This window comes from Drosophila persimilis, unplaced genomic scaffold, assembly GCF_003286085.1.
Source record: "Drosophila persimilis strain 14011-0111.01,24,50 unplaced genomic scaffold, DperRS2 tig00000885-arrow-arrow-pilon, whole genome shotgun sequence".
Classification (NCBI taxonomy): Eukaryota; Metazoa; Arthropoda; class Insecta; order Diptera; family Drosophilidae; genus Drosophila; species Drosophila persimilis.
This window is the reverse complement of record NW_020825367.1, coordinates 372,943-387,624: the sequence shown is the minus strand read 5'-3', so window position 1 is coordinate 387,624 and position 14,682 is coordinate 372,943. Positions and strand designations below refer to the sequence as shown.

The window sequence follows — 14,682 nt, the reverse complement described above, 5'->3', positions numbered from 1 at the left end:
TCAATTTCCCAAACGAATGGCTAGCTTTAAATCCTCTTTTTTATTTGATTGTGTCTAAAATATGGTTTAAACAAAAATGTCAACAAAAATTTCCCATTTTTACATGGTAACAACACGGTAACTACACAACCAAAAATGTATGGAGTATGTATATTTGTATACCCTATACCAGGACCGTTATGTTACTGTTATGAGTTTTAAAATACAATTCGCTGTGTAAAAATTATTTCGACATTTTAATTGAACAAATCTGAGATAACACTCATTTAAAATTTTTTTTAATAAAAATTGGGATGTATAAGCTGTTTTACGATTTATATATAAAAGAATTTAATTTGAAACAAATTTCTTTATTATTTTCGTTTTAAAAACAGTTTGGAAAACAGGTTCTTCATAATAAATTAACGAACTAGGGTATACAAAGGCCTGTACACCAATCATGTCTTCAAATACCAGCAACATTGCGACTGTTTTTTTTTGGTTGAACTATTTTGTTTAAGCCTTGTTTTAGTCAAAATACAAAAAAAGAAAGCACTAAATACTAGACAATCTTGAAGAAAATTTATTCATCAACGGCCTAATATTATGTGGGCAGCGCTAAATGTTCTATCTAGCTAAAAATATTTCACGAAATATCAAAATCGGAGCTTGAATTCGTCAGTATATTTACGGCATATTTTTAAAATGAGACGGTATATTAAGGTATATTTCTGAGGGTCGGACCGCGGTCACACTGGCGGTGTGTGTGTGCCGTCCCATAGCCTTTTCCACGTTTTTCCTTATAGCTATATAGGGTGCATATATCTGCAATTAGGCCCTTGCAGTGGCGTTGTGTAGCAATTTGTGAAACAAATAGAACAACTCGCAGGTGCATTGTGGGCGCTTTGGTTCTGTGCAAAGTGCAAAGGAGCAGCAGCGACCGGCAAAACGTGCATTCAATAGGAAATAAGCGAGAGAGAGAGAGGCGACCAACGACTAGGCGAAAATGGAGGCACAAAAACTCACGGAACTGTTGCGCGCAACTATTGATCCAAATCCCGAGCAGCGCAAGGCCGCCGAGGATCAACTGGCCCAGGTATGTCCTTAATCGTTAATCCCCTCCCATTCCTGCGACAAACAAATGCAAAAGACCTTTGAGGTGGCGCCATCGCCAAAAACCATGTGCTTTTTTAATTGTTCGCTTTTAACCTCCCTTCCCTCTCTCTTACTCTACAATTGCATTTCCCAGTGATTTTTGTGTGGGTGTCCGTGTCCGTGTCGGTGTTGGTGTCAGTGTGGGTGTCGGTGTGGGTGTAGGAGGGGGTGTAGCGGGTGTAATGGGGCCTCTGCCCAACAGTAAACCGATATCGGCCGAGGAAGAGGAGGCAGAAGCTTTATTGGTTTTACCAATCATCTATCAATAACCTTGTGGCAGGGAGTTGTGTTCCTCCGCGCCCATTGCCTGGCACCGCAACAAGTACTTTTGTCCCCGATTTGATGTATGGGAATGGTGGTTCCTGCCTGGCACTGTGCGTGCGAAATATGTTTCTGCCATTACATTTTTTAAGTTTATTTTCTATTCTTACGCAATCCACTTTCCAGATTAAACGAGTTTCCAGTTTCCAGTGTCTCTCAGAAACAGAATCTTAATTAGAGACGTTTTCATTTGTTCATCAATTACCCAATTGCTTTCACTCCACTGTACCATGGGCATGCTCATTACGACTGAGTCAGCATCTAACGATTTGCATGCCCGTCTCTCTTCCAGGCCCCCCTCCTAATTCTATTGGTTAATTAACTTTATCAGCATTTATGGCAAATTGTCGTCGGCCACCGGCATCTGCTCACGGTTCGGTGCCATGGCTCCGTTGCCTACCGTATTCATTGGGGGATTGTGAACAGAATTTAAAGTGGTGCCGTGCCTCCTCCTCCTCTGGGTCGGGTCGGCGGGTGCCATCGATACATTGTAATGCTTTGGGCAAATAATTCTCTTAACCCATTGCACACCGCCTTAGTCATCCCATCCCGACAGCAGCAGCAGCTGTGTAAACAAATCGGTGGAAAATGGGGAAAATAATCTAGATCTACATTTCATTTTCATTTGACTTTGTTCTCTTTCTCCCGCAGATACACAAAATCATTGGATTTGTGCCCACCATTCTGCAAATTGTTATGCAAACGACGCTGGAGCAGCCGGTGCGGCAGGCGGGTGCCGTCTACTTGAAGAATCTGATCAACAGCAGCTGGTCGGACCACGAGGCAAAGCCGGGCGAGCCCATACCCTTCTCTATACACGAACAGGATCGGGCCATGATCCGTGGCACCATTGTGGATGCCATTGTCCATGCCCCCGAATTGATCAGGTAAGCAATTGTTGGGTTGTAGGGTTTTTCGCCTCTCATTTCGACTAATTATGGGATGTGCTGTGCTGTTCTTTGCAGGGTTCAGCTCTCCGTCTGCGTTAATCACATCATCAAGAGCGACTTTCCAGGTCGCTGGCCCCAGGTGGTGGACAACATCAGCATCTATCTGCAGAACCAGGATCTGAATGGATGGAACGGAGCGCTGCTCACCATGTATCAGCTGGTGAAGACGTACGAGTACAAGCGATCCGAGGAGCGGACACCGCTCAACGAGGCCATGAATCTGCTTCTGCCTATGATCTATCAGCTGATAATTAGGCTTCTCAACGAGCAGTCGGAGCAGTCAGTTCTCCTGCAGAAACAAATACTCAAGATCTACTACGCCCTCACGCAGTACAGCCTGCCGCTGGATCTCATCACCAAGGAGATCTTTTCGCAGTGGATGGAGATCTGTCGCCAGATTGCAGATCGTGAGGTGCCCGATTGCTCGCACTTGGATGAAGATGAACGCACCGAATTCCCCTACTGGAAGACCAAGAAGTGGGCCCTCCATATCATGGTCCGCATGTTCGAGCGGTTCGTTAACAGAAAAACGGCAATTAAAGGAGCTCTAAATAATAGTTTGTCTTTGATTTGTAGCTATGGAAGTCCTAGCAATGTGGTTAGTGAAAAGTACCAAAAATTCGCTGAGTGGTATTTGCCGACCTTCAGCCAGGGTGTTTTGGAGGTGCTCCTTAAGATCCTCGACCAGTACCGGAATAGAGTCTATGTCTCGCCGCGTGTCCTCACCGATGTGCTAAACTATCTCAAGAATGCGTATGTATCTTGTGATGCATTTTTCCTTACATTTCCTTACACTTTCTATTTGCAGCGTAAGCCATGCGTACACCTGGAAGCTGATCAAGCCCCATATGGTGGCTGTCATACAGGACGTTATCTTTCCGATCATGTCCTTCACGGACTCCGATCAGGAGCTGTGGGAAAGCGATCCCTATGAGTACATTCGCTTAAAGTTTGGTAAGAGAAACGTTCTCTGTTCGTGATCTGCTGTTGCTAACGATCATTTCCTTTGCAGACATATTTGAGGACTATGCCACACCTGTGCCAGCTGCCCAATCGTTACTGCACTCCATCTGCAAGAAGCGCAAGGGCGTCCTGCCCAAGGCCATGGCCACAATAATGCAGATCATAACATCCCAGCAGGCAGACAACAAGCAGAAGGACGGAGCCCTGCACATGATCGGCACCCTGGCCGATGTTCTGCTAAAGAAGGCCCTGTACAGGGACCAGGTGGAGTCCATGCTGACGACATATGTGTTCCCCGAGTTCCAGAATCCCGCTGGGCATATGAGGGCACGCGCCTGCTGGGTGCTGCACTATTTCTGCGATGTACAGATCAAGAATCCCCAAGTTCTGGCAGAGATCATGCGGCTGACCACCAATGCCCTGCTGACAGACAAGGAGTTGCCCGTGAAAGTGGAGGCCGCCATTGGGCTGCAGATGTTCCTATCGTCCCAGGACGAGGCGCCGCCATATGTGGAGGCGCAGATCAAGGAGATCACCAAGGAGCTGTTAACCATCATTCGGGAGACGGAGAACGAGGATCTGACGAATGTCATGCAGAAGATTGTGTGCACCTTCACCACACAGCTGCTGCCGGTGGCCACCGAGATCTGCCAGCACTTGGCCACGACTTTCAGCCAGGTGCTCGAGTCGGAGGAGGGATCCGATGAGAAGGCCATCACCGCCATGAGTCTGCTCAACACAATCGAAACCCTTTTGAGTGTGATGGAGGAGCACCCCGAAGTGCTGCTCAATCTGCATCCCATTGTCATCAATGTGGTGGGTCACATATTCCAGCACAACATTACGGGTAAGATTTGAGAGCTTTGATCCTTCTTTTGATCATCTTTCTAATCTTTCATTTCATTTGCTCGAGACAGACTTCTACGAAGAAACGTTCTCTCTGGTGTACGATCTGACGTGCAAGGCCATTTCCCCGGAGATGTGGCAAATGCTAGAGCTTATCTATCAGGTATTCAAGAAGGATGGCATCGATTACTTTATTGACATTATGCCGGCGCTGCATAACTATGTGACGGTCGATACACCAGCCTTCCTCTCCAATCCCAACCGACTCCTGGCCATACTCGACATGTGCAAAACGGTAAAGACTCCAGACCGCAGACCAGATCAAACGTCTCCCTAATCGAACAAGCTATCCAGTTATTAATCATTTTCGTATGCTCTCTGATCTTATCGACAGATGCTCACTGGCAATCCTGGCGAGGATCCAGAGTGCCATGCGGCCAAACTGATGGAGGTCATTATTCTGCAGTGCAAGGGCCAAATCGATTCAGTGATACACATGTTCGTGGAGCTGGCTCTGTCGCGCCTAACACGCGAGGTTCAGTCCTCGGAGCTGCGCACCATGTGCCTCCAGGTGGTGATTGCGGCCCTCTACTACAATCCCCAGTTGCTGCTCTCCATTCTGGACAAGATGTCGCAGCCGAATAACGAACCAATAAGCTCGCATTTCATCAAGCAATGGCTTCACGACACCGACTGTTTTCTGGGGTAAGACTGGGGCGATTACCCTTTCACTTTGGTTTTGTTTTAACCCTATACCCCATCTCGTTTTCAGCATTCACGACCGCAAACTGTGTGTCCTTGGCCTGTGTACACTCATCTCGTTGGGCGATGCCAAGCCGCAGGTGCTAAGTGAGGTGGCTGGCAAGATTGTGCCCTCGCTGATCCTGCTCTTCGATGGCTTGAAGAGAGCTTACGAGTCCAGGGCCCAGGAGGACGAAGAGGAGGAGGAGGAGGAGGATGGCGATGACTGTGAGGAGGCTCTGTCCAGCGACGAGGACGACATGGACGAAATGGCACCCAACTATTTGGACAAACTGGCCGAGTTCACCAAAGCGAAAGCGGGCGAAGCTGGCTTTGAGGTCAAGGCCGAGGTCAAGGATGACGATGACGAGTCGAATGACGACGCTGAGGAGTCTGTGGAGGACCTCAACGAGACGGGTCTTGAAACATTCACCACGCCAATCGACGACGAGGAGAACGATAGCGCCATCGATGAATACTGGACATTTAAGGAAGTTATTACAGGTTCGTTTTGGCGATGATTCCTCCCATAGATTCCTCTTTTCTGACTCTGACTCTCACTCTGTTCCTTTCCCCTCATGCTACCTTTAGCACTTTCTGCCCAAGATCAGGCCTGGTATGCGCTGCTGACGTCAAACCTTACCCCTGAACAGGCAAGGGCGCTTCAGGATGTGGTCGTGACCGCCGATCAACGGAAGGCGGCCAAAGAATCGAAGCTAATTGAGAAGCAAGGTGGTTTCGCCTTTCCCCAGACAACAGTTCCCTCATCCTTCAAGTTCGGCTCCTAATTAACTGAAACTGAAACTGAAACTGACACCACACCAGAGACTTAGTTCGATTTCTGACTTGATCGTTTCTCATATTCTTTCCAAAACGAAAAAAAAAACTAAAACACTGAATAGGCATGCTGATTATAGCTTTAAGGCATTCTCTTGGTTTCTACGTACATTCTATGTACTAAAGGCATGGCATGCGCTGCCGCTGCGACAGTCCCGGGATAGTCGCATATATTTATTGTAGATGTATATTTTACTGTCTATTTCTTGGCAACTCCATGCCAACTAAATTATGATAAAACTTAAGTCGAAATGAGTCCACACTGTAAATCTTTGTATGTAAACGAAACGGAACAAAAAAAAAAACAACACACTGACAAGACGAGGAAGTCTCATCAAATGAGATTGTACGAGCCCCCGCACGACCCCCAGAACTCCGAGAAAAACAAAAAACAATATGGATAAATGGTCATAGAATGAGAATTCAAAGCAGAGCATTTCACATACATTTTCTTTACACTCACATTACGCGTATATTATGTAAATGGATCGATATTTTTGAAAAATAAAATCATTTTTAACGTTTGAATTTAATGGAAATTTGATAAAATAAAATACATTTGAATTTAGCTGATTTTGCCGCCATAAATATGGGATGCACGTTCAACAACACTGGTATGAGTGCTGTAAGTCGACAAATGCTTAGCATTTTTTTTAATGCCGGGCATTATTATTGTTTACAAACCAAACCAACAATTAAAAAAGAGAGAAACATGAAAATAGCAATAGAAGGATGCGCGCACGGTGAACTGGAGCGCATATACGACACCATAGCATGCATCGAGAAGGAGAGCAATACAAAGATCGATCTCCTGCTATGCTGCGGTGACTTTCAATCCACGCGCAATCTGGAGGATCTGCAAACGATGGCTGTGCCGAAGAAGTACCTGGATATATGTACCTTTTACAAGTGAGTGGAGTGGCAAAGAGATCAGTGTATTTTATATTTAATATGGCTTTATTGTTCCACAGATATTACAGCGGGGAGTGCGTGGCCCCTGTGCTGACTATTTTCATTGGCGGCAACCACGAGGCCTCGAACTACCTGCAAGAGCTTCCATACGGCGGATGGGTGGCCCCAAATATATATTATCTGGGCTATGCTGGAGTGGTAAATGTGAACGGCGTTCGTATTGCAGGCATCAGTGGCATCTACAAGGGACACGACTTCCTGCGTGGCCATCACGAATTCCCGCCCTACACGGAATCCACATGTCGCAGTGTCTATCACGTGCGGCAGTTGGAGGTGTTCCGCCTGAAGCAGCTATCTGGTAAGATAGACATATTCTTGTCGCACGATTGGCCCACCGGCATCTATGAATACGGCAACAAGGCCCAGCTGCTCAGGAAGAAACCCTATTTTGCGGCTGACATGGAAAGCGGGCAACTAGGCAGTCGACCGCTGGAGGAGCTGCTGAAGGCAATACAGCCCTCTTACTGGTTTGCCGCACATTTGCATTGTAAATTTGCCGCCCTCGTGCCACACCAAAACGCAACCAAAGCCCCAACCAAAATGGGAGACGGCTCTTCAAGCAGCAGCAGCAGCAGCAGTAGTGAGAGCGACGATGAGGAGAGCACATCTAGGCTGCCACCCAAACCAGTGGCTGTCACAAAGTTTCTCGCTCTGGACAAATGCCTGCCTCGACGAGCATTTCTCCAAGTGCTGGACATACCCAGTGAAGCGATTGAAGGTAATCCCACGTTTGAATACGATGCCGAATGGCTTGTTATTCTGCAAAGCACCAATCATCTTATCTCGGTGAAGGAGAACTACTACTACCTGCCGGGCAAGAAGGCTGGCGCCATCGCAGAGCGCTTCAATTTCACACCCACCGAGGAGGAACTGGATTCGTTGATCACCAAATTCCAGAGCCTCAAGATCCCGGAGAACTTTCAGCGAACGGTGCCTGCCTTTGATCCGCAGGAGCAGTCCAACTATAAGCATATGGTCGTGGGTCAACCCACGGCCCATCTAAATCCCCAGAGCAATACATTCTGTTCTGTCTTGGGTGTAGATGATCCACTCTGTCTGGCGTTGCTGGCCAATGGCAAGGATCTGCCAGCAGTTGCGGTTGAAAGCATAGACCCGAAGGCAGAGGAAACCATTGTTCACGTTCAGAATCAATGTCAGGATCAAGAACCCATCGAAGGGAGCTCCTCCCCTCCTCCTGAACCACTTGTGACCCCTTCGAAAAGAAAACTTAATTTTTTCTTGCCGGCGCCTACAGTTACAGCTGATGCTACCGCAGCAGAAAAAGATGACAGCGTGATAGATCTGCCTGAGGAAGATGAGGATCCAAAGACAGCAGAGACAGCCGAGTCGGAGGCAGTGGACAATCCAAAAGTCAAGGCAGTCCCGCCAGCTCCCAGTAGTCCACCCAGCGTCAAGAAACTAAAGCGTAGGAACCAGAACATTTATCAAGCCGAAGACGATGACTAAATACTAACCATTCTGCTTGACTGAGAATAAAATAACATATTCCATGATTCCGGAATGAATTTAAAAAAAAGGAGGCAAATTTATTTAAATAACACAGAAAATGCTTGCTCGCTTGTGGGCTTGACTGGAGTCCACAAATGATGGAGTCGGCTGGGGGATGCTGCTGCTGTAAGCCCAACGCGGGGCTTCACTGCGTCTCTGGGACGTTCTCGGCATAGTCTTCGTCGGCGCATTTGAAGGCACATTGCAAAACGGTCTTGGGCGTGTCCACCACATCGCAATAGTATGTGGCTGGCGAGGGGATGCAGTGTAGCTGCGTTTGGCCCCCATCCGACTTGGGGCGATAGAAGCGACAGCTGCGTGGGCCATACATGGGCATGTCGGCGTCGTAGGGTGGACTGAGTATATCGAAGAAGGCGGCCACGCCGTTGCCCGCCTCTGTTATATGGTGATAGTTTCGCTTGCGTGGTGTGACCATGGCGCTGGGAGTGTCTGGTGACACCAGGCAGGGCTCCTCGACGTTCACCTTCACCACAATGGGATCCGTGTCGTAGTGCAGGGGCTCGTCGGGCCCCAGCTGCTGTGTGTAGCTCTGGACCAGCAGCTTCCCCCAGATACAGCGAAGCAGGCCAAACATCATGGGATGGTCGTGCAGGGGAATGGAACTGGAGCCACGCACAATGAACAGGCTCATCGAGAAGCGCTCGTCTTCAAAGATGTGCATGTAGCTGCAGGGCGCACGGCTCTGGGCGTGGGACGGGGACGGTGCCCCAGCGTGGGGGCGAAAGAGCTCCTCCTTGATGTGAAGATCGCGGTAGGTGAGTTCATCTGTTAGCTGCTTGAGGTGCTGCAAATTGGTATTGAAGCTGGCGTGGTTGGCACGATCGAATGTCTTGAAGGCCTGCCGCAGAACATTCATGAAATGAGCCGTCATTTTGCCCGAATTTTCGGGTTTTATCAGCAATGCACCCGTATTAGTACACTGACGTCAGACGTATTTGCTTTTTGCTTGCACGCCGGTCAAGAAAAATTTAGAAAAGCGACGGGATCGGCACCAAGCGACTAATTTTTGTGTCCAGAAATGGAGATAAACAAAAAAATTCCAGCTGAGCCACCAGTGTTGGGCAACGCCTAGTTTTCCACTATAGATAAAATTTTATGTTTTTATTTAAATTTGAAAGAAAAATGCTAGTTGTAGGGGCTACAGAAAACTAGAAGCCTCGTTCCTTGGACTGGGTGGCGTGTGTCAATATCCAAGACTTGTAGTCACGTTTCTTCATCGACATTTGCTTGTGGCGCGGATGCGTGGGGCAGATGACATAACCGCGTTCCTGGCGCACCACAATGTAGCAATCCTTGCAGCGCCTCTTTAGGCGTCCCTTGACTTTAAAGCCGGCGACCTGCTGCAGCAGAGTAGAGACAGGGGTCAGCAGTCCTGCGGAAACATTTGTGTTGGCCACCAGTTGTGTTTGATTGCTGTTGTTGGTCACTCCGGCTGCGATGGCCGTGGGGCGCATTAGGACGTGAAATCCACGCTTGGAACTGAGGCCATTCCACAGGCGGGCGCTGTGTTGAAGTATTTTGCCAGCAAAGGACATCTAAAAGTCGGGTTTTCATTGAAATTCTTTCCAAACGTTGGCAAATCACTCACCTTGGCTAGATTAACATTAACCCACTGCCGATAACAAAAAATCAGCACTGGTTGCTATCGATGATACTTTCAAAACTCCGATTTTTGCAAATTGTGGATATTATTATTATTCATTATCGTATGTGTTGCTCTTCATATAAAAAATTTCATGAGACACAGTGTTGAGGATACATAGGAATTCACTTAAAAAAAAAAACAGTCAAATCATTTTAAATTATTCGCATCGTTATTCTTAAAATTTCAGAAAATTCCATGGAACTGGTTAGAGAATGTTTAAACGGAAAGATTGTACTCTGTTCAATCAATGTTTATGACTTCCATTTGATTGATCTTCAGATCGGGCAGTTCTATCTTGGAACGTTTGCATTTGGTTGGTCCGGCTTCCTCCTCGTCGGACGAGTCCAATATCTCGGTGATATCCTCGATCGCTACGCTGGGCTTTCGCTTGGTGGCCGTTTTGGCGGGACTCTCTACGGAAAGGTTATCTGTGGCCACGACCATTACATCCTCATCGTTTTCCTCTTCGATCACAAGACAGTCATCGTCGTCGTCGTCTTCTATTTCGGTTGGACGACTACGCTTCGATGTGGAGGGGCCATCATCTGCAGCAACATCTGCACCATTGGCAGAACGTTTTCGTGCTTCCTTTCCTTTGTCGGTTTCATCGTCCGGCATCTTTTGCTCCTCCTCTTTGGGTTGCAACTGCTTTGAGTCGGCAGACACCTCGAAGAGAGAATCGTCTCGCTCTGCATCGAAATGCGATATTATTACGCTTAGACTGTAGTTCTGATGAAAATCATCACAGTTCAGGATTGCGCCGTCTACAACGTTCATTTCGGACAGCAGCTTGTCGTCATTATCTGTCGTTTCACCCTCCTCCGAAGAGATCAAAATAGAGTTAGAGCCCACCAGTACCACATCTGGATGGAGCATGTTGAGTGTTTTAATCAGTACATCGTCGCGTAGCTCCTTAATGTGAACACGCTTGGTATCGATGCGGAGGGTAATGGCCGGATCTAGGGAGCAGACATAGCAACTGGGATTGGGTGCTGCCAAGGAGGCATCTGGGACAAGGAATTGGCCGCGTCCATTGGGGCGAAGACGGGCATAGACGGCCTTGCACTGTTCCCATTTGGCCTCAAGGACATTGAAGGCTCGCATCACAGAGATGCCAGCAGTAATCGCATTGGTGGTGGCAATTGCGGGTATAATATTCCCTGCCATCGACTTGATTTCAAATCTTGACTTTCGCTCAATGTCAAAGATGTAGGAGCGCACATTGGCGCAGGCGGCCACAAAGTTCATTGCCGGCTGATCATCCTTGTCCCAGACAAGAGTTTCATCAGCCTTTAGTTTGAGGAATGATGCGCTCAGCTCCTTGAGCGTATTGGCAAAGACATGGGCACACTCCTCCACGGTCCAGACCTTGTGATGCTGCCGTGCGAACTCTGGCTGGATATCAGTCGTCCCTTCGGGCACAAGTGTGTCCCAAGAAACGGGCACTGGGGCCTTTCGCGAGGTCCACAGATTAGACATTTTCAGCAAGTAGTTGATGTCCTCATCGAAGAACTTGTTGAAGAGCTTCGCAGCATCGTAGTCGCAATCCTTGGCCCACTGGCGGGTGTTGATGCGCACAACATTGCCATTGTTCGTACCCTCCTCCGTTAGAGTTTTCTCTTTGCTGATCTTCGCCTCACCGTCTCCACCTGCGCCTGCATCGAATTCTTGGGGGACACTCTGGGCATCCGGATCGGCAGCGTCTGGAGAAATGTCCTCATCATCGAGAGATTCTCCAAACAGTTGACTACAATGGAAGGGGGTTAGACTTGGAATCGGTTCAATTAGATTGACTCAGAATTCAACTCACTTGAAGAGATGCTTGGCCCACACAATACAGTGGATGGGCTCCGAGGGCGTGTTGCGTATGGTGCAGCCGGGAAAACTGCGTTGCTTCTCCTTGGGTGTGCACTCGTAGCATTGGGTGAGGCCCCGCTTGATCAGCTCCACCTGACCATTGTAGCCCGAGGTGCCACTCTCGATCAAAGGAACATCAGCATTAAGACACATGCGATTCACATGATTGCGGGCAGCACGATTGTCCAGAGCGCTGAGGATTACATCGAACTTCTGGAAGAAGCTGACACCGTAGTCGGAGCTGGAAACGGACAGTAGATAGAACTAGAATATGGACGAGAATATGCGAGATCTTGGAACTGAACTTACGATGTGACGCTATCATGGTATGCAGTTATCTTTGCATCCGGATTGAAGCTCAAAGCAGTTTCCCGTGCCACACGGGCCTTTGATTTTCCCACGTGTTCGCGATGAAAAAGAAATTGCCGATTGAGATTACTCAGGTCAATGGTGTCCAAGTCGATCTAAATGGGATGGGTATTTAAGCCAAGCGACGCGTGGAATTCACAAAACTCACAATTTGAATGTCGTTGAAGCCGCTGAGCACAAGGTTCTTGAGGACCTCGCAGCCGATCCCGCCAGCGCCAACAACCAGCACCTTGGACTTTTTTACCAGCTCCTGCAATGTGCCTGGGAGAACACCATCGATAGCTGCAGCCATTTTCTATTTAATTAAGCTTTTTCGTTTGATAAATATATTATTTCAATGTGAAAATTGGCGAGCCGAAAATTGCAGTGACGCCGGTGGCAAGTGTTGGAAAGTTTCTTAAGACGATTAAGGCCTGTCTAAACGGGGCAGCAGTAGGGTGCCCCTGACGACAAACTGGGTAGAAAGTTTAGACAAGGTTTCGATTTCCCATCCATTTTAGGGTCGAATTGTGGATATGTATTTGTAATGATATAAAGAAATGAAAATGCTACAAATTAAGAGAGTCGTCGAGACTTTCTGAGCTCACGTCCGAAACGTCGAGGGTGTCGTCCACCTTTTTTGTGCGATACTTCCGGGCATATTGCAGCTTCATCTTGTACAACTTCTCAAGACTCTTGAAGCACTCCATGCAGACCGGCGTCGCACTTCGCATTTCGGGATTGACGTAGCGAGCAACTCCGAGCAATCCCGAATCATCCTTAATTGTGGTTTTAGGGAGCATCAGCAAGTGCGTTCCCAGGCCACAGAGCTGCGAGATGGCCGTTTCTGAAGCAATATTCAGGTGCGCTGCGCTAGTTTTGTGTGTATCCCCGCTAATGCTCTTGTTTGGATCCAAAGAGGTGGAAGTTTTATTCCCCTGATTCTTCTTGCTGTAGACCTTGACAAGGCTCCTGAAACACTCCATGCAGATCGGCGTCTCGTGCCGCAGATCCGGATTCATTTTGCGTGCAAATTTTAGCATTTTCGAATCATTAATTGTTACGTTGGGAGTCTTAAGCGTATGGTTGCTCATGCCGCAGATCCGCCCCTGAGCCTCGGGCGCCTGTTCGCCTGATTTATCTGCCATCAGCTATGGAATATACTATATTATTTAATTCTTTCAAAACATACATGGACTTACTGTTTTTTCTTCTCGTTTTCCGCCGATATGTATCGGAAGCAGTGTTGAAGATGGCCGTTTTTAACACCACAAGTAATAATGGCCATATGAATCGGCCGGGAGCCCAAGCAATTTACTGGTCATGATGAAGTGCTTAAAGCAGCCAATACGCGCTACGCCTGCGTGCCGGAGAACACCGAAAACCTTATAGTTGACTTCTTTGTGGGGGACAAGCTGAAACAGTAGGTGCACCTGGTGCATCCACTCCCAATACAGGCAGTGATAATGGAAAAATAGCTCAATTGTTAAAGAAAGTTTAATCTCTTCTACCCGTCGGTATTGTCTCCAAGACGCAGGCTGTTTTCCAGTTCAATATTATCGGTGCTGAGCAGGGAACCTGGTGCGTGGGCTGGAAACAGATGATTTTTCAGTAAGCTGATCTGCTCCCTGAGACCATTAGAATGTGTATAGTATAGTATTATGAATTTGTATGTGTTTGCTATATAAAGAGAGTAAACGTATCGAGACATTATTGAATTCAATGATTTTTTTATTATCTTAATGAGTACAAACTAGAAATTACGTTCACTCTCGCTGTGTGTCTTTGGAAATAGATCACCAGCGTGCGTACGGGTGTGTCTTTAAAGTGAATATCTTTTCACAAATCCATTCGAGCAGGCGGAGCATTTTTAGGGATTTCGCCCGTGTGCGTACTGGTGTGTTTGGTAAGTTCATATTTTTTTATAAATGCACTCGAGCAGGTGGTCTGGTCGCAAGATATGTCTTCTTCTTTATTCTGCTCCATTCGTGAGAAATGGAGTTTTTCGTTCTGCTTACAGGTTCTCACAAGCCTAAAAGCATTCTCTGCATCGTGAAGACAGGGCGGGCATACGACTTCTGGTAGCGAGTCCCCCCGCCGAACCTGGTACCCGGTAACATCTTCAATCATTACAGCAATGGTAATGACAAGTTCTTGGCGCTCCACAAAAATGTTTGTGAACGGTCCGAATGCATGGGAACCCATGCAAACTCTGCATATTTCCTCCATGGAAACGTATCTAAAGTAAATGCAGAACCGTACAGGAACGTAAATAGAAGTGTGAGAATCAAATACAAAACAAATAACTCACCAAATGCGGCTTTTTTGAATTGTAAAATTAGACGCGAAAAAATATTGTTCCGTCCAAGTCGGCCTGTGTTCAAAAGGAGAACATTTTACCTATACGATTTTGTTTTACATATCAAACCGACTTATCGAAAGAAAATTTGAAAAAAATCGGTTGTTAGGCCGCCACTGAAAGCGCCATTTTAATTTTGTTTCTGCATGACATGATGGATTTCTGTAATTTTGTGGAAT

General features: G+C 47.2%; 6 protein-coding genes and 1 long non-coding RNA gene across 7 annotated transcripts; 2 read left to right on the top strand and 5 right to left on the bottom strand.

Annotated features, from left to right (window-relative positions):
- Positions 1-777: 777 nt before the first annotated feature.
- On the top strand, positions 778-5,854 carry LOC6599603 (importin-7). The gene is made up of 10 exons (XM_026993734.1): positions 778-1,075; positions 2,107-2,342; positions 2,421-2,918; positions 2,982-3,158; positions 3,214-3,359; positions 3,418-4,215; positions 4,286-4,509; positions 4,609-4,919; positions 4,987-5,459; positions 5,547-5,854. The coding sequence occupies exons 1-10, from the start codon at positions 986-988 to the stop codon at positions 5,741-5,743; spliced, it is 3,150 nt and encodes a 1,049-aa protein (XP_026849535.1). The 5' UTR covers positions 778-985; the 3' UTR covers positions 5,744-5,854.
- Positions 5,855-6,487: 633 nt separating this feature from the next.
- LOC6599604 (lariat debranching enzyme) lies at positions 6,488-8,295 on the top strand. The gene is made up of 2 exons (XM_026993738.1): positions 6,488-6,701; positions 6,764-8,295. Exons 1-2 carry the CDS (start codon positions 6,505-6,507, stop codon positions 8,229-8,231), a joined length of 1,665 nt encoding a protein of 554 aa, XP_026849539.1. The 5' UTR covers positions 6,488-6,504; the 3' UTR covers positions 8,232-8,295.
- On the bottom strand, positions 8,291-9,313 carry LOC6599605 (2-aminoethanethiol dioxygenase). The gene has a single exon (XM_002024659.2). It carries the CDS (start codon positions 9,163-9,165, stop codon positions 8,419-8,421), a length of 747 nt encoding a protein of 248 aa, XP_002024695.1. The 5' UTR covers positions 9,166-9,313; the 3' UTR covers positions 8,291-8,418.
- A 61-nt stretch (positions 9,314-9,374) lies between these two features.
- LOC6599606 lies at positions 9,375-9,829 on the bottom strand. Its single transcript, XM_002024660.2, has one exon. It carries the CDS (start codon positions 9,827-9,829, stop codon positions 9,443-9,445), a length of 387 nt encoding a protein of 128 aa, XP_002024696.1. The 3' UTR covers positions 9,375-9,442.
- A 257-nt stretch (positions 9,830-10,086) lies between these two features.
- LOC6599607 (SUMO-activating enzyme subunit 2) lies at positions 10,087-12,485 on the bottom strand. Its single transcript, XM_002024661.2, has 4 exons — positions 12,314-12,485; positions 12,106-12,260; positions 11,750-12,037; positions 10,087-11,686 (listed from the first exon to the last, which is right to left on the bottom strand). Exons 1-4 carry the CDS (start codon positions 12,455-12,457, stop codon positions 10,180-10,182), a joined length of 2,094 nt encoding a protein of 697 aa, XP_002024697.2. The 5' UTR covers positions 12,458-12,485; the 3' UTR covers positions 10,087-10,179.
- Positions 12,486-12,659: 174 nt separating this feature from the next.
- On the bottom strand, positions 12,660-13,292 carry LOC6599608. The gene has a single exon (XM_002024662.2). It carries the CDS (start codon positions 13,290-13,292, stop codon positions 12,714-12,716), a length of 579 nt encoding a protein of 192 aa, XP_002024698.2. The 3' UTR covers positions 12,660-12,713.
- A 797-nt stretch (positions 13,293-14,089) lies between these two features.
- On the bottom strand, positions 14,090-14,530 carry LOC113566751. Its single transcript, XR_003409216.1, has 2 exons — positions 14,456-14,530; positions 14,090-14,383 (listed from the first exon to the last, which is right to left on the bottom strand). It is a non-coding gene; the product is annotated as an uncharacterized LOC113566751 (long non-coding RNA).
- Between the last annotated feature and the right edge of the window lie 152 nt (positions 14,531-14,682).